We start from the raw sequence: 24,542 nt of genomic DNA, 5'->3' as shown, positions 1-24,542 counted from the left end.
GGGGATACATACATCAAAGGAGTAAGGGGTTTATGTGAAATGATTTGTCCTGCCTTTCCCTGGTGACTAATCAGGATGTGTAAAGGATTCACACCGCTTCATTTTAAAGGTGCTCTGGAAAAGCTGTAGGAGGAAACTTTAAAAAGCACAGATTAACGTTAACAGTTCCTCTAATCTGGCCTAATTTGGAGTTTCCCGATGGATCAGAATGGTCTGCAAACCGTGGCGCTGAACTTCTCTGGCATTTCCTCGGCTGCCCCTGGGATTACAAGTGTGGCGCTTTCCCCGTTTTGGGTTTTTTTCCTGTTTATTTATTTATTCCCTTGTGGGGGGCTGGGCTCCAGCAGCTTGCCCAGGGAGACTGCCGCCGCCTCGAGCCCTTAATGAGCTTTTTGACCACTGAAGCAGCACAGCATCGCCTGGGAACGGGAGGGGAGTTCTCCCTTCCCCACGGCAGATAGCAGAGCAGAGGCCGGCGGGTTAACGAAGGAGCCGGGCGCCTGGCAGGCTGCCTAATGAGCACCAGGGATCCCATAAGGGGGGGGACCCGGCCGGAGTCCCAGCAGCAGCCTCCAGTGGGACTTGATGCCAGTTGCTCCGTTTCTTCCCATTGTTAGTGTAGGTGGAAGTGTTAGAAAGCAAAGAGCCCCAAACGGTATGAACATGAGGCATTTTCCACCCATAACTTTGGGTGGTGGTGGGGTCAGAACCAGCGCACTAACAGTGCATAGGAGAGGAGTTTTTGTATTAAAAATAACTAGGAAACAGATTCTTTTTAACCTTTAACCACTCCAAACAGTCAATAAATCATTAGCTACTGATTAACAAAAACAGAAGGGTAACTTATTGTCCGGTAAGCAGACTCTTGGAAGCACTGAAAGGCTGGCACTGACTTCAGGATGGCTTTTCTTTTTACACTTTTGCACTTATTAAAAAGGCAAGTCAAGCTCTGCATATTAAAGCTATGCCACACAAAGCATTTAGAAAAAGACCAACTTCCTAAAAATAGATACATTTTTGAATGAGTACAGTGAGCTGAGCAAATGCAGTATTTAAGTTATACAACATTATATCTGTCCCCCAAGAAAACAGGTCTCCTCATGCTGAGAATAATGAGGTGGGTTATGTCTCATCTGCAAGGGTTCCCAGTTTGTGTTCTCAAAGTCTTGGCCATATTTACAGTCTGCTGCTGAATCGTCTCCTCAAGCTCCTTCAACAGGCTCAATGGCGTGGCTAAAGTGGCGGAAATCCTCATAGCCAAGGTTTGGGATGGAGAGCACAGCTTTCAGTTTGAGTTCAGGGAATATCTGTGATGTTGGAACACTCCCATGGCCAGACAAAAACACTCTCCCTCTTTCCATCTGTGGGAAAAGTCAAGTGGCAATTGTTTATCTAAGAATGAAAGTTGGGAAAAGGTGTTTCTGGTAGAGGAGATGTTTGTGGGACCTTTGGAAAAGCACTGTTATCTTGCAGATTAACTAATAAAAGGGTGGGATCTAGGAATCTGAGTGTCACTGCTGCTGCTGATTGACTAAACAAACATTTGCACTTTGTAGTATTTCTATTACATGTACAGTATCTAGTCTGGTTTAATTCAAAATAAGGTTACAAAGATTGGACTATTTGCTTAAACCTTTCCAACAATTCTGCATCATGACTTTTCAAAACAATGGTATTTTTAATGTGAAAACATAACAGTTAAGTATTTAAGACAAGGCTTCTATTGTCCCTTAATCTGTTTGCCTTTTCCACTTCACTCTGCATCGTTAGACCATCTGTGTCTTTAATAAGTAACTGTGTGGGCTCCCGCAGTTTAAGTATTGACTTTAAAATAATAGAGGATTCCAATGAAACTGAGATACAGAGGAATATCTATGTCTAGTGTTTCAAGTGGAATGGGAGTAGATTTGTGCAGTAGATTTGCAAACTACAAACAGATGTGTTTTGATGACCTTTTCTCCTCTATCTGGTCTTCATTTATAAAACACAAGTTCACAGATTAAGCTTCTCAGGGTTTTTGCATGCACCTGGGAGAATCTACATGTGTTTTTGGTGAAGCTGTGGGGAGAAGTCCAAACAGTTCATTGCTCTGTACTTGGGTTTCACAGAAATCAGGTTTGGCATCACTAGTAAAATACCTTCGTGGTGCTGTTCTCTCACTGCAACCTGAGAAAGTCAGCGCAGGTGGCCAAAGGGAGTTGCATGCACCTTTGCAGCTGGAGAAGGTCACTCCTCTAGGTCACCACTGAGGACAGTAGATGAGTCTCTGTTAATTCCACTGTGGTCAGAAAGGGAAGCTGTCATTCGTGCAATCTGCCCGTGACTCTGGACAGGGTTGAATGTCAGGGGTTAGACACAAGATTTGAGATTGTCCATCCATAGATCAAAACCACTAATTTCCTTCAGGAAAGAACAGTGAGGCAAGGTTATTTCATGACATTATGTACAATGTTAGGTACTAATTGCCATTATTTGAGGAACATAAATGTGGTTCATCTTACTTTACAGGTAGAAAGAAAGGTAGGTGCCTTCTGCTCTCACATGTGGATCCTGAGTCAGGGCTGCTTCTTCGCCAAGTGACTCTGTATGTGATTATAACAAGAAAACACAAGGGTCAGTACAACAGACTCGACACGCTTTATATGGAGTTCACAGGACGTTTGAAGATCACTGTGTAATTGTGATAATAGACTGCAACACTTAGGACTGCTTTCTTTTTTTTCCTTTTTGAATCCAGGATATATCCAGTTTTCCAAGTTTTTGTTTAAGGGAGACCAGGTTCTGTCTCTAGCACTGTTTGGTACCCGTTCTTGCTACTTAATTTTACAGCATGCGGTCTTTGAAGTTTGAATCCCAACCTCTTTCTGGGCAAAAAAGGAGCCTTTAGGGTTAGGCAGCACAAGGTAAATTTTCAGCCCCATGAGCAGTAACTCAGTTACATGACTTGTATTACCATTAATGGGGGTCATGCTGGTAAATTCCTGTACACCACATTGCACATTTACTCACGGGTGCAGAACTGGCACAGCTAATGAAACTTGCCTTTCGGGTAGCATGGGGTTTCAGGAGATGAGGCTGACAGGCAGAAAGGACTCCTAAGTACCCAGATGAAAGTCTGGCTTTTAACTCCTTGAACATTTTTCCAGAAAATAATAGTGTAAATTAATGCTGGTTAGTGTTAGCTGTTCCTACTGTTAGGGATCAGTCTTGCTCCAGTAGGATTCCATCGAGGCAAAGATCATACCTGAAATGTGAATGTGCGTGCTGCCATTTAGTGTTGGCAATTCACTTTTGTGTGTATTTCACAAACAAATTAAGCTCTTTTTTATAATTTTCGCCCTTGCTGTTTTCCCAGTGATGATCCTCCTATGACTGAGCATCACCTGGTGCCTTCCAGCTTGCTTTACTCATGGGCATCTTATACCCATTTGTTCTGCAATTTGTCTGTTGCAGTAACAACATCTTTTTTCCAAAACCCTTCCCCAGCCTTTACTTTGCTAGGCCAAAGAAGCCAAGTCCATTTTGTCTGTTTGATAAGGTAAGCTTTCCATTGCTCTGGCTGCATATGCTCTAGATAAAAGTTATTTTTAATAAATGAACTCAAAATGGTCAAAAATATTCTATCTTGTTCAGTGTCATGAAATTTGTCTCATGCCCATCTTTGTAACAAACCACTGTTGTATTGCCTTTTTTGCCTTTTAATCACTCCATGGGGCATAATTGTTTTGTAGTCAATTAATAGCTATATATTTCTTACTTTTCATCATTTATAGCTGATGGTCTCTGAACCTGCTATAGGAATTCTTGTCGTTAGACCCCAGGTTTCATGCTGTGTGATTAATTCTCTTTGTAGCACTCAACTATTCAAATGCACAATGCTCTAAATATCCTTTGATTCACCAGCAAACTATATTTAGTATTAATCAAAATATTAAATGAATAAAATCAGTTTCATGATGTAACTCTGAAAGAGCTCCTAACTTGGGCTCCCTCTATTCCAGTCTTTTTAACTATTTCACATTATTTCAGTTGATAAAGTATTCCCTATACTAGGCGCTGAGATGATGAGTAGTGTAGCACTTGCCATATATAAGAGAAAAAAGAGTCCATGTCGTATTAAATCAGCTAGAAAAATCTCTCTTTCCTCTCCCGTCAACATATTCTTACATTTTGGGAAAAGCCTTTTGTGTCAAATGAGCCTTTTGACATGGTCAGAAAATTATGACGTGTTTGAATTAAGTATGAACTGCAAGTAGGTCTCTTTTCATTCACTGGAATATTCTATTTCTTCTTCATCAGCTTGTTGTTCTGTGTGGTTATCAGAGCCAAAAAGATGCCGGAGATCTGCACTGCAATGAACAGTCAACATCTAGAGAAACACTTTGCAGTTTCTGTGTTAAATAGAAGTACAGAAAAACTCAGTGCACCACTGCAGCTAGTTGACTGTGAAGGAGCAGCTGCAAACTGCTGACTCTCATCAGGTTGCAATCTTGATTAACATTGGGCAGATCCCCCCTGCTGCGAGAATAACTACCCTGCCTTTGTCAAGGCGCCCATGTAAGAAACAATAAGTTATGTCAGTGAAGCACAAAACCACAAATGTCAATCGGATCGTTCCTTCAAATGAATAGGAGTAGCACCCAGAATGTAAACATTTTAATTTTGGAAGGGAAGGGCTGCCAGTGGCTTCGTTAATTTTCTATGTAATTTTTCATTCACTTTGAAAAGCTGCTCAGTAACAAACACTGCCATCATCTAACACAATAACATTTTCAGCACTGCAAATATGTAGGCTTCCTGTCGTTCCAGGCTAGGCAGTGGCAAAGGCCTGGGAGTATCGGAAAAAATAAAATCTGACTTAATATCACTCAGGAGAGTTCAAAACCTTATACTGTGCCACTGCCAAAATATGTGATCACATTAGTTCTTGGTGGAGGAAATGGAAAATACTTTCCAACTGGAATTGACACCAGGAAGCAGCTTTTAAAAATGTTTTTATACGTTGGGATAATTGTCCTTAGAAATAAATCTGTATTTCATTTTGATGCGTGGTCAAAATGGCTGTATGTATTTTAACAAATTTATGTGTGTACAACCGAAACAAAAACAATGGGCACTTCTTATCCCTGTACTGCTTCTGTATTTACTCTGCAAATAAGGGATTTCAGTATGCAGTTGAGTAATATATGTTTTAAAGTGTCCATACAGCAAACTACAGTGCGATGTCCAGCTGTCCGCTGTTTTCATATGGTTATAACTACTGTTGATCAACACATCATAAGAATACCTCTATGGCTTTCGGCTGTGCCATGTGTCTGGTCAGATCCTGGTGACTCCACTCTTGTGGGGTTTCCCTTTGCTCATAGAGGAACAACAGCACTCAGGCTCGTTCAGCTTCTCCTGAATCCCTGAAGTCTGCAGAGATCCTGAGCCAGTGGTAGATTAGGGTTCGGTAGTTCTGCAAACACTAAACATGGAAAACAGTTTTCTGACAGAATTGTCTAGTTCTTTACTAAGGCTGCTATGCTGGCCTTTATACACACTCTCTATCTTGTAGTTGAAATGAGAGGTCATTATCTAAGCCCCCTCCCAGTTATGAGACAACCTTTCACTACAGCTTTATAAGAACCTGCACTTAGTTTCTGGTGGCCCTGACAGAGTATCCCCATTGGAGAAAATTTGACTTAAGCCTTTATTTAGCCTCACTTGTGACATTACATCATTTTATGGTTTTCTGTGTTTGGGCAGAAACAATGTCAAAAATCAAGTGACTTCTTTCATTTGAGGTGAAGAGTTACAAAATGAGCAGAATTGTTAGAGTTTGCTATGCAGACTTAAGAAAAAGCCTCTTTGAAGTGATTTGGGCCCAAGCAGTTCAGCGGTGGAAAAGCCCAAAGCCATTTCTGGCCATGCTGTATATCCCACTGTAAACTCTCTCTGAAGTCATCCATTGGGTTTTTTTCCTTGCCTAAATGTCATAGGTCAAGTTAACTTCTGCTGTTTTGTTTACATAACCTATTTTAGTCCCCTTTGGGGGTAGGACAAAGTATGTTGTTGAGCTGGCTGAACCAGCATCTAAACCCCATGTGTACGTAGGACTTTATGACATGTGCCAATTCTTTCTTGAAGCCCAACATTGGGCGATTAGGAATTCCCCATGGGCCCTCTGGAGAGAAGGTGGCAGTGGTGACTGTGGATGACTGTGACACAGCAGTAGCCGTGCGCTTCGGGAGCCTCATTGGAAATTACACCTGCGCTGCCCAGGGGACTCAGACCGGCTCCAAGAAGTAAGGATTCCCTCTACTGCCTGTTCCACTCATTCTCTTCTTCCAGGGGAGAGTCAACAGTATGTGATTAACCACTAAGCAAATAGAATTGGAAAAGCAGTTATGATTTAACAAGAAAAAGTAAGAAGATTTATTTTGGCAATGGAATTTGTTGGAGGCTACTGCAATTGGCAATAAACTGGGTGGAATGCAGAGAGTTTTGTGTAGATACACACATGCACCCAAATTACTTGTAAAATGTAAAAAAAACCTCCAAAAACGGAGTTCAGTGTGGCCATCCCACAAAAAGCATCTACTCAGTATGAAAATGGAGAGAGAAGGGCAAATAAAATGTTAGACTTCATTAATGAAAGTGATTGCTGAAGAGCTTATTATGTCTGTCATTTAAGTATATGAGTTGAAAGTCTTGTCTCTAAAGGAGATAGAAATAAATGAGACACAGAAAAGGCCATTGAAAATCGTTAGGAAGGAGAAAAGTTTTTCTTTGAGGAAAGACCAAAAAAGATTAGTATTTTTGAGTTTAAAGAGGAGATGGACAGCAAGCAATGTAGCGGGAATATAAGGTAATGAGTGATAGCAGAAAGACCATTGAGGTACACATGCTGCTGTAAAATCCCAAGAGGAGAGGGCACCATAAAAATCAGGGCTAATTCAAACTGACCAGGTCATACACTTTTCACAAAGTGTGGAGTCATTCAGCGGAACCTGCATCCATTGAATGTTATTAAGACTGAGATCTTCAGAGGATTTTAAAAGGGTCATCGCTGTATGATAATTAAGTAATTGTATCAAAATCTACAGCATCGCAACCCTTGTGCTGAGGAGCATGACTGGAGTCAGAAGGAAGTGTCCTGTGGCTGCACATTTTTCCATAATTTTCATTTTCTCTTTCATACTGGCCACTGTTACAGAGAGGTCATAGGGTTCTGTATGTGATGACAGCTCCCACGTTAAAAGTTAGTGATGTTTCTGGAAGATCCTTCGATTACAAGCTCTGAAAGCGCTGATGTAGCAGAGGGAAGTTCATGGCAATATAGGCAGACTAAACAGCTCAGATGTGCTTATGGAAGCAGTAAGATAAAGAACAAAACGAAACAAACCCTGTACAAGAAATTATGAGCATTTCTTTATTTTTTCAGATCTTTGGACCTCACTGGCCCTCTCCTCCTTGGCGGTGTCCCAAACTTGCCAGAAGATTTCCCAGTGCACAACAGACAGTTTGTCGGCTGCATGAGGAACCTCTCTATCGACAGCAAGCCAATTGACATGGCTAGTTTCATCGCCAATAATGGCACTCTGCCAGGTATGAGTGACTGCTGCCCCAAAAGTCAACACAAGAAAGCTCTCTCTGGGTCTAGCGGGGCTTAGGATGTCAAAGGGGCAGCACTGGACAAAGCCCAGAAAGGGGCCAGAGGGATGTGAGATAGCAGTGTCCCCCTGTTAGCAGTACTGAGTGCAAAGCATTTGCCACAGGCCGTGTGGAAGGAGCTCAAGGTGCTGCTGGGCATTGCACTGCCACCACGTCAGCTCCATCCAGACCTGGCTTGTTTGAGCAAGGTGCAGTCTGTGCCTGTGCCAGGGACACACACAATAGCCTGTGGTACAGCACACACTTAGAGGATTAAGCAGCAAAAGAGGGCCAGTCTTGTTTAGACTTTCTGCATTGTTAAGAGTTTCACCCAGGAATTTACTCCTAAATGAACGTCTCATTTTTGGTTTGTTTTTTTTTTTTTTTTAACTACCTTTTAAATGTCACTTTGCTCTGAAAGCCAGTGGGATTAGTTCATGAAAAATATGTTTTTTAAGACTATTTCTTAAGTTATGTTTGTTCTGTACATCAAATTCTGCAGTTCTCCAAATCTGAAACCTCCTTTATGAAGCAGCCTGTTGGAAGTTTTGATTTGGTTTCCAGTCCTTGGATCCCTGATTAGTGGGATCCCAGGATTAGTTCTGGTGTACACCATGTTCTCATCATCATAAAACTGGTTCTTACATGCAACAATGGCAAGTTCCTTCCACTCTGATGAAGGTCTGTGTAAGAGCTAAATTGCAGTTCTTAGGTATGTTGCATTGATCATGGATTAGGAAGGGAGTCGTAGCATACGCTTCAAATAGCTATTTTGTCTTAGAGACCTTTTTTAACAGTTATGTCTCTAATATTAGTTAAACACGAGTTTTATCTTAGGGAATACACATCAGAAGGCCATAAAATGCTTCTTTTTAGGATGGATATTTTTGTTCCTCATTTGGAAACGTGTTTAAAATATTGATGTATAGTAGCATAATTCCACTGCCCGTTGCCTTTCCCTGATTAGTGTCTCAGTTAGATGACGGTAAGTTGTGAACAGTGGTGCTGAGTCACAGCACCAGTTGATCTGCCTGTCTCCAGCAGTGGATGCCAGGGGAAGAGTATAAAACCAGGAAAAGCATGCAGTGATATTTCCTGCATATTTTCTCTTAGTTCCCAAAGATTCACAGCTCAGTGACTGCATTTAATAGCCTCTGATAGATTTGTCTTTATGAATTTGACACTTGCTCAGCTCATGTAAACTTTTGCCATTCACATTTTGTTTCACTGACTTCGAGGATATTAAAAAAGCCCAAACCAAACCTATAATGGTCATGTCTTCTTTTTACATAAAAACTCAGATAGAATCGCTCAAAGCCTTTTTCTTGTTCAAACCATGTAAAATAGCTGTTTTCCTGAATTTCAGGCTGTGCAGCACAGAGGAACTATTGTGAAACCAACTGGTGCCAGAATGGAGGCACATGCATCAACAAGTGGAACACGTACATCTGCGAGTGCCCCGTGCGCTACGGAGGGAAAAACTGCGAGCAAGGTGGGATGCGAAGACCACTTCATGTATAGTCATGTGTGAACGTTTCATTACCCATAATTAACATCTCATAGCACATATGTCAAACTGTGATGCTTAAAGGATAGGAAACTAGGAAACAGATAATTGCCATTAAGACTAGTAGTCACCCTGTATCTATTTGAAATGATTTTAGAGATCACCTATATATAAATATGATAGCTGTCATGAGTTAACAGCAGCTTTCGCTGATTTACTTACATAAGCAAAGTAGTCACCCAGAACTTGGCAGTATTTGGTAATTTGTTCATAGTGAAAATGCCTGATCCTAAGCCCCTTTAAATCAGTGGAAAGAATCCCGCTGACTTTATTGGGCTTTGACTCAAACCAGGGATGAATGTGCAGTTTTAATCACCACTTTCTTGGCAAGAAGGCACTCTGCTGAGTACGAGCACTTTCAGTTTTATGGGGTTTTTCTTTGACTGAACACGATATGTGTATATGTATAAAACCTCATTAATAAAGGAAGAGGAAGGAGCAGTAGGTGTGTTTTATAGGGCGTGAAGAACCTGCAGTTCATTTCTTCCCAAGGAAGCAAGGAATTGTCTGCGTGAGGGGTCCCATGGGATCAGTGGGCAGCAGGCTGCCCACTGTAAGGTGGCATCTCCACATCTAGCAGAGGGTTGCTCATTCGTAGTTTTCCTGGAGGCTTCCAGGAAAGAAAACCTGCTTAAACAGGTGGCTTTCCTAGAAACAGAATCCAAATTCTGGCCTCTGATGCAGAGGTGGTAGGTCTTCATTTTCGTGATAGCCCACAATAGTTTGCTGTGTGATCAAGGATTTTGTTCTTCTGATGTATCTACCCCAAACCAGACTTCTTGATTAGTCTAAGCAGGGTGTGGATTGTGGTATAGCAGGTCTCCAAGGTGAGGTGCACACACCACAGTGATTTGCAAACCACTTTAGCATGGTATGCCTCAGCCTGGGCCAGATCTAGCTGATGGCAACTGCTCTTCTGTTTCCTGAGAAGCAGCAGCTTAGGAAGAGAGTACACAAGTTTCTGGCTTGGAAATGGCGTTCTGCAGGGTGAGTTACAGGGGAAAGGAATCACAGAATGGAATGGGTTGGGTTGGAAGGGTCCTTAAACATCATCTAGTTCCAACCCCCCAGACAGGGACTCCTCGTCTGCATTACTGAGGATGGGGTGTTTTACCTTCACCACCTTCCTAGGGCCTGCTAACTCACTTTCTGGCAGCTCCTGTCTCCCTCTATAGAAAGAAGATAAAATTAGGGAAAAATTAGTTTTGCTTTTGTAATTTTATTCTTTTAAAAACTGAACTACTGCAGTGCTGTGAAGAAGATCTAGTAGCCGTGCCCAGCGTGCTCTTGGGTGGCTAATGTCACTGCATTAGTCTTGGACTGAACACCACAGGTTTGCAGTTGTTACATGTGTTTTCCCCAGGCCCTCTGTCTTTCTGATGGCCTTTTAAATGAAAGAGTTTCTGAAAAGTGTATGTAAATACACAGGCAGCACTTCAAAGTGACAAACCCTGAGAAAACGGTTTGAATCACTGCATCGCCGATGGCAGGGAGATGTTGTGCTTGGAAGCACGTGTGCTCACCTCTGTGGTGACAGGGGTGGTCAGATCCCATTTGGGTACACTAGATGTAGCCACCGGCCCCTCCAAGCAGACCCCTGGTCCCAGGCATGGGAAAGGGCCAGGGACGGGAGCAAGGTCAGAGGGGGTTGACGGATGGGGATGTCTGTTTTATTTGCAGGAAGGTGCACCCTGGCCCCAGGGAAGGGAGAGGAGTTAGGAGGAGGTGTGGGAAGGGAACGGTATTTGCAAGCGCAGAAAGTCACCGCCAGTGAGAAAAGGAAGAAGGTGGCTAATTGCCATGCCAGTCCAGTTCTCCCAGGAGTTGTGCTGAAGCACTTGCAAACAGCATTCCCAACCTCCAGCAGGTGGGAAGCCTGCAAGGTTTGCATCCTGCTTCTGCTCCGCACAGGCAGGAAGACTTAAAAATCTCAGCAGTGGTCTAGAAAACCACTAGCAAAGAGGTTGGAAGTTGAGGTCATTTTGAAGGTCAGGAGGGTAGTGGAGGAAGGAGAGGGCTGACTTTTGCATGTGTATACCCAGAGGAGGAAAGGATCCTGCTCAACACGGATGTCCTGGTTACCTTTACACTGATGTGCAGCGCTCTCTGATGAATCATGCCATGGACCAGATAGACAGAGCTTGAGCATTGGATTCAGGTTTTAAGCAAGCTAGGAATAGCTGTGGCAAAGCAGTTTAAAATGCTGTCTTGAGTTTCAAGAGCAGGCTGAGCTTTAGTTGTTCCACCATCTGACCATGCTACCATTCGTGGAGGACTGAGTATGACTGCAAGGGGAAAATCACAGCCTGGAGCAGGAGAAAGAAGGGCTGTTCTTCATGTTGCCTGCACTTACCCCATTGTGGTGTGGTTGGGTAACACCTTAAAGAAGTACCAGTCAATTTACATCTCCGCCTTGGCCAGTGGTAGTCCACTAGTCACTAACACCTTTTTTCTCACAAACAGCCCTGCACTCCCTCACTACAACCTTTCCCTTTACACAAACCAGCAAGGCAGATATATCAGAATTCGAGGTTTGGGCTTTTTGCCACCAGAAGATGCAACTTCACATCAACCTGACTCCATCTTCTGCTATGATGTCTCTACCATTTTCTAAGGACTTGTCACCTTAGAGTAACACACATGCATTTGTATATACAAGTATATGTATATGGTCTCTTCTACTACAAGAAAATCCAGAAGAGTTGGCAGATACGGTAATGTGGAGAAGTCAAAGGAGACTGTTAAACCCTGTCATCTCACTGAGCATCCACATGGGCTCAGCCCATGTTGAGATACAAGGCCGGATGCTAATCTGTGGCAGTTGAACCCAGTTGCTAAAGCCTGCTCCCACTTGCAAAAACCTTCCATGAGCCTCACTAGCATGCCTGTGATTGAGGACATCAGGCAAGGGCTGATGCCAGGTGGTAGATCCTGTTACAAGGTGTCACACATGGTGGAGGTGCTATATGAGGTGCTGCACATAGCACAGAGCTCACACAGCTTAATTTGTGCTCCTGATCAGTGGCATCAACTAATCCGTGGTACTGTAGCTCCTGTTACCTGAGGTAGCTACTTTAAAAGCCCAAAGGGTGGGTGTTCCCTTTTTTTCCATCGGCAAAGTGCTTTCCATTGAAGGTTGTCATCAGTGTCTACCTGTAGGGGATCTGTTTGTGCAAGGTTAGAGAAGAGGGCAGGCAACTCTTCAGCTGCCACCTTGAGATACTGCAGGCAGATAACCTAGGCAATTCCGCACAAGCTTTCTCCTTACGAACAGGCTGCGTAGCTGAGACAGCTAAATAATCTGACCTTAGAGTATTTATAACTAATTAATACTTCCTGTTGCCTCCCAGCCTTTTCCTCTGTGTTTAATCTGTTAATTAGAAGCAGGTAATCAAGGATATGTTGAAAACATCTGCAGCAACTGTTGCCCTCATACTTCCTCTCTGTCCACCCACTCATCAGCAGAACTATCAGTAGAGAACCTGAGCTTACCTTTCGAGGAACAACCCTCACCTGTGTAATGCCGCAGCAGTGTGGGGGTGCTACCTGTTGAGTGCAGGTACCGAGACAAGGTGCCTGCCCCACAACAAGGGTAGGTTGTGAATTCACAGTATTATCAGTTGCTTCAGAGTGACTCTCCTAGACTGGCTCTCACTCCATAGCGGATTAAAAATAGCTCAGTGGACAAGGGACTAGCTACCTTGAGCCATCAACACCACATAGCGTCATTTGGAGACCAGTAATGAGTGGTGTCCCTCAGGGATTGGTGTTGGGACCGGTCTTGTTTAACACCTTTGTCACTGACATGGACAGTGGGATTGAGTGCGCCCTCAGCAAGTTTGCCGATGACACCAAGCTGTGTGGTTCGGTTGATACGCTGGAGGGAAGGAATGCCATCCAGAGGGACCTCGACACGCTTGTGAGGTGGGCTGATGCCAACCTTATGAAGTTTAACCATGCCAAGTGCAAGGTCCTACAGCAGGGTCAGAGCAATCCCAGGCACAGCTACAGGTTGGGCAGAGAAGAGATTCAGAGCAGCCCTGCAGAGAAGGACTTGGGGGTGTTGGTTGATGAGAAAATGAACATGAGCCGGCTTCAGTGTGCACTCATAGCCCAGAAAGCCAACCGTATCCTGGGCTGCATCAAAAGGAGCATGACCAGCAGGTTGAAGGAGGTGATCCTGCCCCTCTACTCTGCTCTTGTGAGACCTCACTTGGAGTATTGTGTGCAGTTCTGGTGTCCTCAACATAAAAAGGACATGGAACTGTTGGAACAAGTCCAGAGGAGGGCCACGAGGATGATCAGGGGCCTGGAGCACCTCCTGTATGAAGACAGGCTGAGGAAGTTGGGGCTATTCAGCCTGGAGAAGAGAAGGCTGTGTGGAGACCTCATAGCAGCCTTCCAGTATCTGAAGGGGGCCTATAGGGATGCTGGAGAGGTACTCTTCATTAGGGACTGAAGTGATAGGACAAGGGGTAATGGGTTAAAACTGAAACAGGGGAAGTTTAGGTTGGATATAAGAAGGAAATTCTTTCCTGTTAGGGTGGTGAGGCACTGGAATGGGTTGCCCAGGGAGGTCGTGAATGCTCCATCCCTGGCGGTGTTCAAGACCAGGTTGGACGAGGCCTTGGGTGATATGATTTAGCGTAAGGTGTCCCTGCCCATGGCAGGGGGGTTGGAACTAGATGATCTTAAGGTCCTTTCCAACCCTAACGATTCTATGATTCTATGATTTCTCCTTTAAACCTTTGTCCTGATGGATATAAACTGTTTCTCTCTTGCCTCTTTATTTACAGCAATGCCTTCTCCTCAGCGATTCAGTGGCGAAAGCATTATCATTTGGAGTGACCTTGACATTACCATCTCGGTGCCGTGGTACATTGGGCTGATGTTCAGAACCCGAAAAGTCAACGGCATGTTAATGCAAGCCAATGCTGGGACTGCATCCAAGATCAACATTCAGGTAATAATGTGGCTGCCTTTGGTTAGAAAAGAATTAAGAAAATCTCCACCGTCGGTGGGTATGGCCACATGAACTACCCAGCTTCATCCACCCACCTAGAATGCACATCAGTAAATACAAATGATTTCTTCAGCCTTTTACAGAGATCATAAAATCAGTGTAAAATTCAGATGCATTGGTTTAAGATTAATTTTTTTAACAGAGGTAGTAGCGTGCATTAATACAGATGCAAACAAGTGTGTCTCTTGATTGTTTTTTTGGTTCTTTGTCAGTAGGGCAAGTTAGAGTCTGAATGTCAAACAAATGTTCCCTTCTCTACTGTTCAGACTTTTTTCTCTTTTGGGTTGTCTTAGGAAATGTTATTATCTGTATCAAATACAAATACATAGCAAAAAATAGGCATGTTTGTTTTTTTTTTATTCAACAGATATTGAACAACTATGTGCAGTTTGAAGTGTACAGTGGCCTGAGCCAGGTTGCTAGTTTGAAGATGAGCCAGTCACGAGTCAGTGATGGGGAATGGCATCATTTATTAATAGAGCTGAAGAGTGCTAAAGATGGTAAAGACATCAAGTACCTTGCTGTCATGTCCTTGGATTACGGGATGTATCAGGTAAGGCAGCATCATAACTTTGCCACTATGCACTACAGAAATGTGTTCAGGAGAAAGCAGGATAAAGGATTGTGGGCAGTGATTTGTCTAATAAAATTATATTAACTTACTAAGCCTAATAATATCTTCTGAACAAGTCTGTAAAAAGCCACATTCAGATGCCTAGCTCCTCACTGCTTTGATATTTCTTCTTGAATATACTGTCAGCTACTGCTTGAATCCATCACTAGAAAGTAGGTTGTCTGTGTCATAGAGGATGATAGTGCTGCTTCTTATTGATTATCCTTTTCCTCAACAGAGCACTGTGCAGATTGGAAATCAACTACCTGGACTTAAAATGAAAAGTATCATTGTGGGAGGTGTCTCTGGAGACCAAGTCTCTGTTCAGCAGGGATTCTATGGCTGTATGCAGGTATGAAATGAAATGTGTAGCAACAAACTTTGAACATTTAAGAAAATAGCCATGTGAAAATGCGGGATTTTCTTTTTCATCCATCCATGAACATTTCTGTTTTCTCCATCAAAATATCTAAGAATCAAAATATTAAAGTCCATCCACAGTCCCAGGTACAAATCCTACACAGGGAAGCAGCATCTAAGAAAAACTCTAGGTTTGGCTCAGCAGGTGATGTTTCTTTAAAATGTACCCTCATGGATTAATGAAGTAGTGAAACATATGGTACTGTATTCTGAGTGAAGAGTAACTTTAGAACAATTGTCTTTTGTCACCAGGGTGTAAGAATGGGAGAGACATCTACAAATATAGCTACACTCAACATGAAACAGGCTATCAAGATCAACGTGAAGGAGGGCTGTGAAGTGGATAACCCTTGTGATTCCAACCCGTGTCCCCAGCACAGCTACTGCAGTGACGACTGGGACAGCTACTCCTGCGTCTGTGACCCAGGTAACCCAGTGACCATCCCAGGCACTCAGCCAGGAGCTGGATCACATCTCCATGCACTCATCAGAAGAAGAGCAGCAGCAGCAGCAGCATGCTTGCAGAGTGCTCACCTTCTGGTTCTTCTTCTAATCAGTATTATCTTTCTCAGTCTTACAGTAGCACCCTTGAAACTGCAGTCATGGACTAAGGATCATTTATTCTAGGCAACATATCAACCAAACAGAAAGATGGTGTCTGGTCCAAAGGGTTCTTTCCATGTACCTCCCCTTTTCTTTCTATCTCTTTCCTTTTCCTTTTTTTCTTTCCCAGGCTTTTCTGCTGTTGAATCTCAGTCTCACACCCTGCATCCTAATCAAGATACTTTGAATGTTTTCTCTGTTTTAGTGCATGTAGCCAGCACATGCTGTCAGCACCCAGCAGTCACCTCCCATACACGCAGGGAGAGAATACAAAACTATTTGTAACACATGCCCTGAATATAAAATTGAGAACCAAAGGCACAAGGGTGCCTCAAGCATGTTAACAGACTGTGGAAAAGAACAGCCCACTATCTTTTTTGCTGAGAGGAAAAAGAGTACCTTCGTTCTGACAGTATGTCAGGGGGAATCTGCTGATTATTGAAGATGTGTTATTAGTGTATAAGTTTAAAATAGATGGTCTTTTGGAGACATGCAAATCATAAATTACAATGGCTGCTGTAATTTTATGACCTTGTCTCCCCAGGGTACTTTGGAAGAGACTGTGTTGATGTATGTAACTTGAACCCATGTGAACATGTCTCCACGTGCGTGCACAAACCCAGCTCGTCCCATGGCTACACCTGTGAATGTGGACAAAGCTACTATGGACAGTATTGCGAGAGCAAGTAAGAATTGTTTTTGTTCCTGGTTCCTTCATCCTTCCAGGTATGTCTTCTCCTAAGGCAGCAGCAGTCCTCCTGTTTCCTTTTCTGCTTCAGTTAGCTTTCCTGTTACAATTTGAATATTCATAGTGGATGGTATTTGCAGGCTTTCTGCCCTTTAGCACTCCTGAGCTCTCTCCCCAGGTACCAGGCAAACTTTCATATATTCAGGGCCTGAATTTCTTCATCAGCAGCTCAAGAGCTCAACCAGTTGTATTGTGTTACACAGCACAGCATCTGACTTGTACCTTCTGGTGGACTTGGCCTGAATTTGCTCTGTGTCTCTCCTTCAGCTCCCCCAGGACACACACAGAGTGATGCACCCAATTAGGTGGCCTCTGGCCAGACAAAACAGCTTTGCAGTTTGGGTCCAGTCCCTGGGCTGGCAAAAAGCCATCTCTTCTGGACAGTCTGGGAGGACTATGTCCTGTTGCTGTGTGGGAGAAACGTGCAGATTCCCTCATCACTAGCTTCCTGGCCTCAGATAAGCATTCAGCAACCAGCCTTATCCCAGAGGCGGCACTTTGATTTACTGTAATATGGGCCATTCATGACGTGTAAATGAAGTGCATTTGTCTGTCCATTTAGGAATAGCTCATGTGATGTTTCCTTCCCTTTGAAAACCCAAAAGCTTCTTCCTCTGCCTTTTGTTGTGTGGGCTGGCAAATGTTGGCTGTGCTGTTGCCCAGTTCATCTTTCATTCCTCTGGATTAGCAACACAGAGACATTGTCCCTTGTCATTATCTACTAACATCATGTCAAGTGCAGCATTGTGTTTTTTCATATTATAAAGCACAGAAGGACAAACCTAGCTATTACTATAAACAAAATTCAGCTGTGGTCTTTGAAACAGATGACAAACAGCTTTTCTTTCCAAAAATGAGCAGCAGGGAGGGAGCTCCTTACATTCACCAGTGCATTACACTGATCACAGACTCAACATCAGCAGTGTGACTTTCAGTCTATTGCTTGACAAAGACTTCCAGCTAGCAGAGACCCTGGTTGCTGCCCCAGCCCCTTCCCAGAGCTTTCCTTACCAGCATTGGTGTTGGGGCATCTGTAGGACAAACCTCATCAGAAACTCACCCAGAAGAAACAGAACCAGCAAAAACGGGAGTTATCCTTCACAGAAGTGGCTTTAGGGTTGCTGCATAACCTCTGACGAGCTGTGCTTCTCCAGTCATAGTGTGAATCACAGTCTTTGATTCATAATCTGCATCAAAGCTGCCACCCATCTCTCTTCTATGTCTCCAACCACATGTCCTCCCCAGTGGCAGTCCAGGGCTTTTCAGACCCTGTGATGAGCTGGCCGAGAAAGCCAGGTTGGCAGAAAGTAGTGACTTGTCTTTATAGGGTAAGCTTGCAGCCAGCTTTGGACCTGAGCTGGTTTTCCCACAGGCTGGATAAACACTGCTGCCCATGGCAGGGCTGGGACAGGAGCCCATGGGGATGACGGGTGGAATATAAAATGTTAGGGAGCTGCATCCTGGCTGTTTGTAGCAGTAGGTAAAACAGGGCATGGGCTCAGCACCGTATGCAGCTGCCCAAGCTGTTAAAGTGCCACCACAAGCCAACAGGGGCGGTCCAGCATCCAGCCTGCCCCAGCCAGCGCTTTCTCCAGTGGAGGACTGAGACTGGTGGGACCAGGACGATTCCCACTAGTCAATGTGGGCCCCATCGCCCTCTCCCAGAGGAAAGAGCACTTTCTTTGCTCATACAGATGTATACTCCTTATAAAGAGGAGCTGGTCTTGAAAGCATTCAGAGGCGCATTCCCTCTAGGGGTTTGTAGCACTGATACTGCTTATTTTCATTTATTACAGTGTATATCTATTTATATATGTATTGATCATTGGCTGCTGCAGCGAGACACATTGCACTCTATAAGTTGATTTGGCTCAAAGCTCTTTTTTCCCATCTTTTAAGAGGAAGTTTAAAAGAACTTGTTTTCAATTTGACTTTTTTTTTATAGGATTGACCTGCCTTGTCCCAGAGGCTGGTGGGGAAACCCCATCTGTGGCCCATGTAATTGTGAGACCAGTAAAGGGTTTGATTCTGATTGCAATAAGACCAATGGAGAATGCCGCTGCAAGGTAAGCAAAAGAAACCAGTCTTAAGTCAAAATTTCTTTAGTCTAAAAATACCAGAATAGCTACAACAAGAGACTATCTGAGACAAAGTACACACAGTTGTGCTTTGTATCATACGTATATGTGCACAGTGTAGTTAATCTTTACCTAAAACATTTTGCTGGCACCACCCTTCACAAAATTGTACTGTGCAGCTCTTATCTTATTTGCGTTTGGAAAGCAAAACTGTGAGGGTGAAAGCCTGGCTCTGATCTCTCTGAAGTGCAGCCTGGTTTATCAAGGGAGATCAGACCAGAGCGCAGAGGAGTGCTGGTGGTGTTTTGTGTATCACAAGTGAGTAATAGCCATGAAACAGCTTGGGCCAGCTGGGTGAAGCTCTGCCCTCTGCAATGGCCAGCAAAAGGCCTAGCAGCTGGAAGAGGTAAGTGAGATGGTAAATCATTTCTTCAGTGCCAGCTCTGTCAATTTTAAGAGGAATATTGCTAGGGACAGAGGAGGACAGAGGAGGGGAGGCACCTCCCTCCCAAAGGTTTTACAAAGGAGTTCTCACAATAGGTTTTACAACAGGCTTGAATGACATCAGAGGGGCTGGTCCAGTGCAGACCGGCAGCAGTGAATATGGTCCCGTACTCCCCTCTGAAATGCCAGCAGGACACACTGTTGCATTAAATCGAGTCAGTGGGGTGCCAGCACCACACTCTTGTGTAATCAGTAACACCTCAGATCAAAAGCATTTACAGATGTGATTGGAATATGGGATCATTGATTCTTTCCACCCTGTACATGAAAAACAAGTGGACGGTGCAAGAAGTTTCTGTACTGGCTTGCTCATACCATACAAGAGCAGAATTGCAAAGCACAGAAAACTGCAAGTCCTCCAAGAATACATTTGCTGGGCACTGGCAGCAAGTACATGAGTTCTAACACGGGCCTTTCACCCTGTCTGCAAGTGGTGGTCCAAACACCAGGTCTCTGCGGTGCAGGGCAGCCCAGCCATCTCCCTGTGCTCAGCTCTGCCTCTCTGCATTGCCTGGACAAACACAGCACACTTCCCACAGCTGATACATTTGCTGTTAATAACATTATGATCCCACTCTTGGTAAAATTAGCCCTTTTTATGATGCACATGCTGCTAGAGCAGGACTTCAGAAACACAAGCAGTTTGGAATAGAAGTCAAATACTTTGTGTCTATCATTTTGGTTCTTCTAGGCAAATTACTACAAGCCACAAAGCAGTGACACCTGCTACCCCTGCGACTGCTTCCCATCTGGATCCTACACACGTGCCTGTGACATGGAGACGGGACAGTGTCCTTGTAAACCCGGTGTCATCGGGCGGCAATGCAACCGCTGTGACAACCCTTTTGCTGAAGTTACCACAAAGGGCTGTGAAGGTACCTCCGGTGTAGCCAGTGCTGCTGATCAGTGGGGCTGTAGTTAATTGTAGGATCTGAGCTGCTAGCAGCAGGCAGGGGAAGGGTGCACTGTGGTGGGCATGCAGCTTCACCCAGGAATGCATGTGAGGCCAGTGGAGTGTTTCCATCAGGGACAACGTGAGCTGCAGCAGCCTAAACATGCACTCTTCTCCTAAGTCTGTGCCAGTATGACTCATGGGAGCTGGGGAAAAAGAAGAAAGCTCGTATTTCTTTAATTTTAATCAAACTGGAATAAAGCAAGCTTATCCCAATTTTATTTGAAATGTGAGCTCATTGCCAGTGCAGCATTTTATTGCTGTGCTGCAGCTGAAGAGGTGGGAGAGGATCCTCACACCCACTACCCACAAAGGCTGTGTCGTGTGCCTGGTGCCCTCTACCTTTCTTTCCTGTCTTGCCCATCCTGCCTTTCCACCCTCCCACCCACCCTCCTCCTGTGATCAGCACAAAGCTTCTGCAGCAGCCATCTCACCACAGTGTGTGGGTGAAAAGAAGGAGAAGCGTTTCCCACAATAAAGGAGCAAGCAGAGATAGGCAGAGCCAAAATCCAGAACCCCATAATCATCCTGGGCTCTCCTCTGCCTGTACCTGTCTGCCCACACTGCTGGATAAGGAGCCACTGACAGGCTGCAGCTTGGAAGGCACTGCAGAGGACAGGTATCCTGACAGGGCTTGGGAATTGCAGGAAGGTCCTTTAGGCAGGTTGAAATATGTTCCTTCTTGTGATTTTTATCTTGTCAGCAAAATTGTATCGTTTCTTTTTCTGCTTTCAGTAATTTATAATGGCTGTCCCAAAGCATTCGAGGCTGGTATTTGGTGGCCACAGACCAAGTTTGGCCAGCCAGCTGCTGTGCCATGTCCTAAAGGATCAGTGGGTAAGTTCCCTGGGTAAAACATTAACCACTTTATCTACATACCTGTTTGAGGGGAAAAGAAAAAGAGTTAAAAGATGTCTACATAGGGAATGGCATTAATTCGTCGGGTCTGGAGATTACAGCGTTGCTCATACATATTGCAAGCAGACGAGTTTAGCTAGCAGAAACTAAAGAACTGTTAAAATACATTTGAAAATAGTAGCAGTACATAAATACAAAAGTGCAGCAGATAAACACATGTAAAGAACAGAAAATCTGTATTTTCAAAATAAGTCCAATTTTCTGTTTGTCAAGCAATTCTTACACGTAACTTTTAGCTTCTCTCGACTTGTACATGCTCTTTGGTGATACAGCTCCTCTGGGCAAGGATAAAATGAGGAGAATCCTTTATGCGATGATTGCTTTACTAGTGTTGCAGCCTAATAAAGCTAAGAGTTACAGCAGAACTTGTGTTTTTCCACCCAACATCTTTTCTCTAACCCGTAAGTCAGGCAGCTGGAAAAAGCCTTTCATAAAGCACGTGAGCTGTCTTGTTTTGTACAGCGAGCAAATGACAACCTGTTTTGTGTGCTCCTAAAAACATCTAACACATTTTGAAACTGGGATTATCTTTTCCAAAGGTTGTTCTGTGGGAAGTGAAATCTCTGTCTCAGATTTGAGCCTGCTAAATCTCTGCTGCAAGTGCTTCTCAGGCTCAATGAGTTATAGGTGATTATGTGACTTCCTGAAATATCACTGAGGGGAAGTCAGTGTGTGGTCAACCAAGCTCCTGTTCTGAGGGTTTTAGGAGATAGAATTGATTTTTACTTTCTGTAAGTAAAGATTATTTACATTATTAAGCAGTATAAAGTTGAATTAAGATAAGTTTTCTGCACTGTTCTTGTGGTTGACCTCAGTGTCTCTTCTAGCAAATAGGCAAGCAGGCAAGGGTACTTGGAGAAATTGCTCATTTAAAGTGAATTTTACAGAACACTCGAAAAAAGTAAGCTTTATAATAATTAATATTCAGACAAAGAACCTGAGGCTTAATTGTCTTCACCTAATCATGGAAGAGAAATAATATAATTAGGTATTATTCAATTAATTGTAATTCTTCTTTAGATATTAGTAATTAAATGGCTTAGATACAATCTAAATTTTGAATGGGATAATTTGCAATTCCCTGTGAAGGCTCTGCAGCCAAGAGTCACATTTTAAAGTGATTTGACAAATAGTATTAAATAATAGGCTAAATTAAACAGTAAGCTGCTCGCAGACCATTCACAATTGGCAAAAGGCAGTTATACATGTTGGCTGAAGTGTTTACGGCATGCAGCGTGCAGACATGCTAGCATGTTTTGACTTGAAGACAGCATTTGTCCGGGAGGTCTTCCTATATGGGCTGTTGCACAGAAATCTGAGCCTGGATATATATTCAGAAGTACTGAGAAAGTGCACAGTCTTGCTCAGATTTATTATAAATACATTGCTGAATACATTTGAGAATGTTAGGGCAGCAAGAATGAGAGCGGTTGGGCAGATCTTGAAGCTTGCCATAACCTTTCTTTAAAGCCTGAGTAAAACAGTTCATGAAGATTCAGACAGGAATCCCCAGTTTGGAAAGCGATATATGTGCATAGCTCTAAGAAACTTGAAAATGTGGGAAATCTGGAAGATCAGGATATCTGAAATCTATGAAGATTTACTCAGCACAATTCAGAACATTATTTACTATTAATGCACTGTTTCTCCTAGGAAACGCAGTTCGCCATTGTAACATTGAGAAGGGCTGGCTGCCTCCTGAGCTTTTCAACTGTACCACCAGCACTTTTGTGGATCTAAAAATCATGGTAAGCTGTGTTTTCTCAGTTTTGCCTTTTATTTTGTAAATGTTCATCAATGCAGACTCCAGTTTGATATCCCTGCACTCCATCTATTGACTGAGTCCTTGAACCTCCTCATTTCCCATCAGGATTATTGTGCTTTTCTGGCTCTCAGTTACACTTTCCATTGAGTTGTCCTGTCAGCCCTTTCTCTAGACAAACACCATTTTGATCAGACAACTCCTTTGTGCCAAAAATCACTAAATGATGATTGTCTTTGTAACGAGAATGAATAAAAGAACCCCAGCCCATCATTGTCTTTCTTCTTCCTTCTTATCTCTGATTCAGAATGAGAAGTTACACCAAAATGAGACCAAATTGGATGGAGGCAAAACCATACGGATTGTGAGAGTGCTGCAGAATGCCACCAAACACACACAGAGCTTGTATGGCAATGATGTGAGGACAGCTTACCAGATGATGATCCGGGTCCTTCGGTATGAGAGCCAGCAGCAAGGCTTTGACTTGGCAGCCACAAGAGACGTGGAATTCAATGAGGTAAGAAATACTGTATACTGTGCTAAGCCTTTATAGTTCCCCTTTAAAGTTTTATGGCAATGGATAATTAATTTTGTCTTTGACCAGGGTGGAGCGAATATCATGTAATTGCTTAATCTGTTTCACAAATAAGTCAGGCTTCTCAGTTTAGAATGGGAAGTTGGTTATCGCAGTAACAGCCAAAAGCAAAATTCCTCAAATGAAAATAATCAGGTTGATGCATTATTCCTGGATAAAATAGGTTTGTGTACCATGTTCAGGTCTGTTGGAAAACCTAACTAATGTGATCATTTTCATTTAAATGTGCAGTGAGCTAACTCTGAGCCAGTTACTGACTCGAAGGTTTCTTAGAATTCAGTATGGAAACAATTGAGTGATGTTTATTAAAGTCTTGGTACATTGAAAGACATGCTTACCATATTGATATTTTAAGTGATTCAGGCACATACCAGGGGGCTTCTGCTAGTTAGAGCATTCATAGAAGACCCAGTTATTACCAAAGACCTGGCCAGGTCTAGAGAACAAGCTGTAGAACCTTCCCTGTCTGGGGGAAACACGTAGTTGTGGTGGAAAAATGTGAGATGTGGAAGATGTTGGGAGTTTTCTGTTGTCTGAAAACGTGAAATTAGATGATCCCTATCAGGCTCGTATTGCTCTCTTCATTGCCAGGTGTACTGCAGGGTACTGCTGTCCGTGCTTGCCAATACTATTTCCAAGGTCCCAACCATGGCACAGCACAGAGTCCAAGCTAGAACATCCTTCTGGACATGTGCCAGCAGAGCCAGGAGCTTAGGGCTGCTGGAAAGACCCTCCATGGGCCAAGAATGTCCTTTGTGCTGGGTAGAAATGATCTGTCTCCCTTTGAAGGCATGCTACACCCTGCTTACTGCTCACAGTACTCCAGGAGGACCAGCCAGGTCAGGCAGGCTTCGGGATGAACTTGAAGACCTTGTGCAAGGCCAAGCTGCACAAAGAGAGGACATCCCAGGGGAGGTGGGGGAGCAGGAGGAAATGTAGCTAAGACAATCCTTCAGGCTGTACAGTCATCAGAGAGTGGAGAACTTCTGAAGCATTTAACGTTTTAGGTGCACCAGGTTTTAAGAGATTCAGTTTTTTCTTTCCTATGGAGACACTCTACTGAGAAACTTGACCTGTGGGCTGCGGAGTGCATGAATTCCCCCATTTACATCTTGAGAAGGAAC

The 24,542-nt window shown here is 43.6% G+C and overlaps 1 protein-coding gene and 2 long non-coding RNA genes across 8 annotated transcripts in view; 2 read left to right on the top strand and 1 right to left on the bottom strand.

Annotated features, from left to right (window-relative positions):
- LOC133276571 (uncharacterized) overlaps nt 1–24,542 on the top strand; it is a 787,535-nt gene that overhangs the window by 525,148 nt on the left and 237,845 nt on the right. The gene's annotated exons all lie outside the window — the stretch shown is intronic.
- The window catches only part of CELSR1 (cadherin EGF LAG seven-pass G-type receptor 1), a 165,583-nt gene that overhangs the window by 110,452 nt on the left and 30,589 nt on the right, over nt 1–24,542 (top strand). For all 6 annotated transcript variants that reach the window (XM_061467484.1, XM_061467483.1, XM_061467480.1 and 3 more), the window contains exons 6-18: nt 6,130–6,287; nt 7,427–7,590; nt 9,002–9,127; nt 13,999–14,165; nt 14,593–14,778; nt 15,077–15,190; nt 15,511–15,685; nt 16,406–16,547; nt 18,555–18,675; nt 19,883–20,066; nt 20,879–20,980; nt 22,715–22,809; nt 23,131–23,340. In XM_061467484.1, the coding sequence (XP_061323468.1) occupies nt 6,130–6,287; nt 7,427–7,590; nt 9,002–9,127; nt 13,999–14,165; nt 14,593–14,778; nt 15,077–15,190; nt 15,511–15,685; nt 16,406–16,547; nt 18,555–18,675; nt 19,883–20,066; nt 20,879–20,980; nt 22,715–22,809; nt 23,131–23,340 (1,944 nt within the window). The remainder of the gene's footprint in view (nt 1–6,129; nt 6,288–7,426; nt 7,591–9,001; nt 9,128–13,998; nt 14,166–14,592; nt 14,779–15,076; nt 15,191–15,510; nt 15,686–16,405; nt 16,548–18,554; nt 18,676–19,882; nt 20,067–20,878; nt 20,981–22,714; nt 22,810–23,130; nt 23,341–24,542) is intronic.
- Nucleotides 1,082–23,321, bottom strand: LOC133276572 (uncharacterized). The gene is made up of 3 exons (XR_009745920.1): nt 23,257–23,321; nt 2,139–2,582; nt 1,082–1,361 (listed from the first exon to the last, which is right to left on the bottom strand). It is a non-coding gene; the product is annotated as an uncharacterized LOC133276572 (long non-coding RNA).

The sequence above is a fragment of the Pezoporus flaviventris genome, unplaced genomic scaffold (genome assembly GCF_033815535.1).
Source record: "Pezoporus flaviventris isolate CSIRO_AGI_PZ_B2104156 unplaced genomic scaffold, CSIRO_AGI_Pfla_v1 ptg000045l, whole genome shotgun sequence".
In the NCBI taxonomy this organism is placed as follows: Eukaryota; Metazoa; Chordata; class Aves; order Psittaciformes; family Psittacidae; genus Pezoporus; species Pezoporus flaviventris.
Note: the sequence above shows the minus strand (reverse complement) of the source record. Positions and strands in the feature narration are given on the sequence as shown.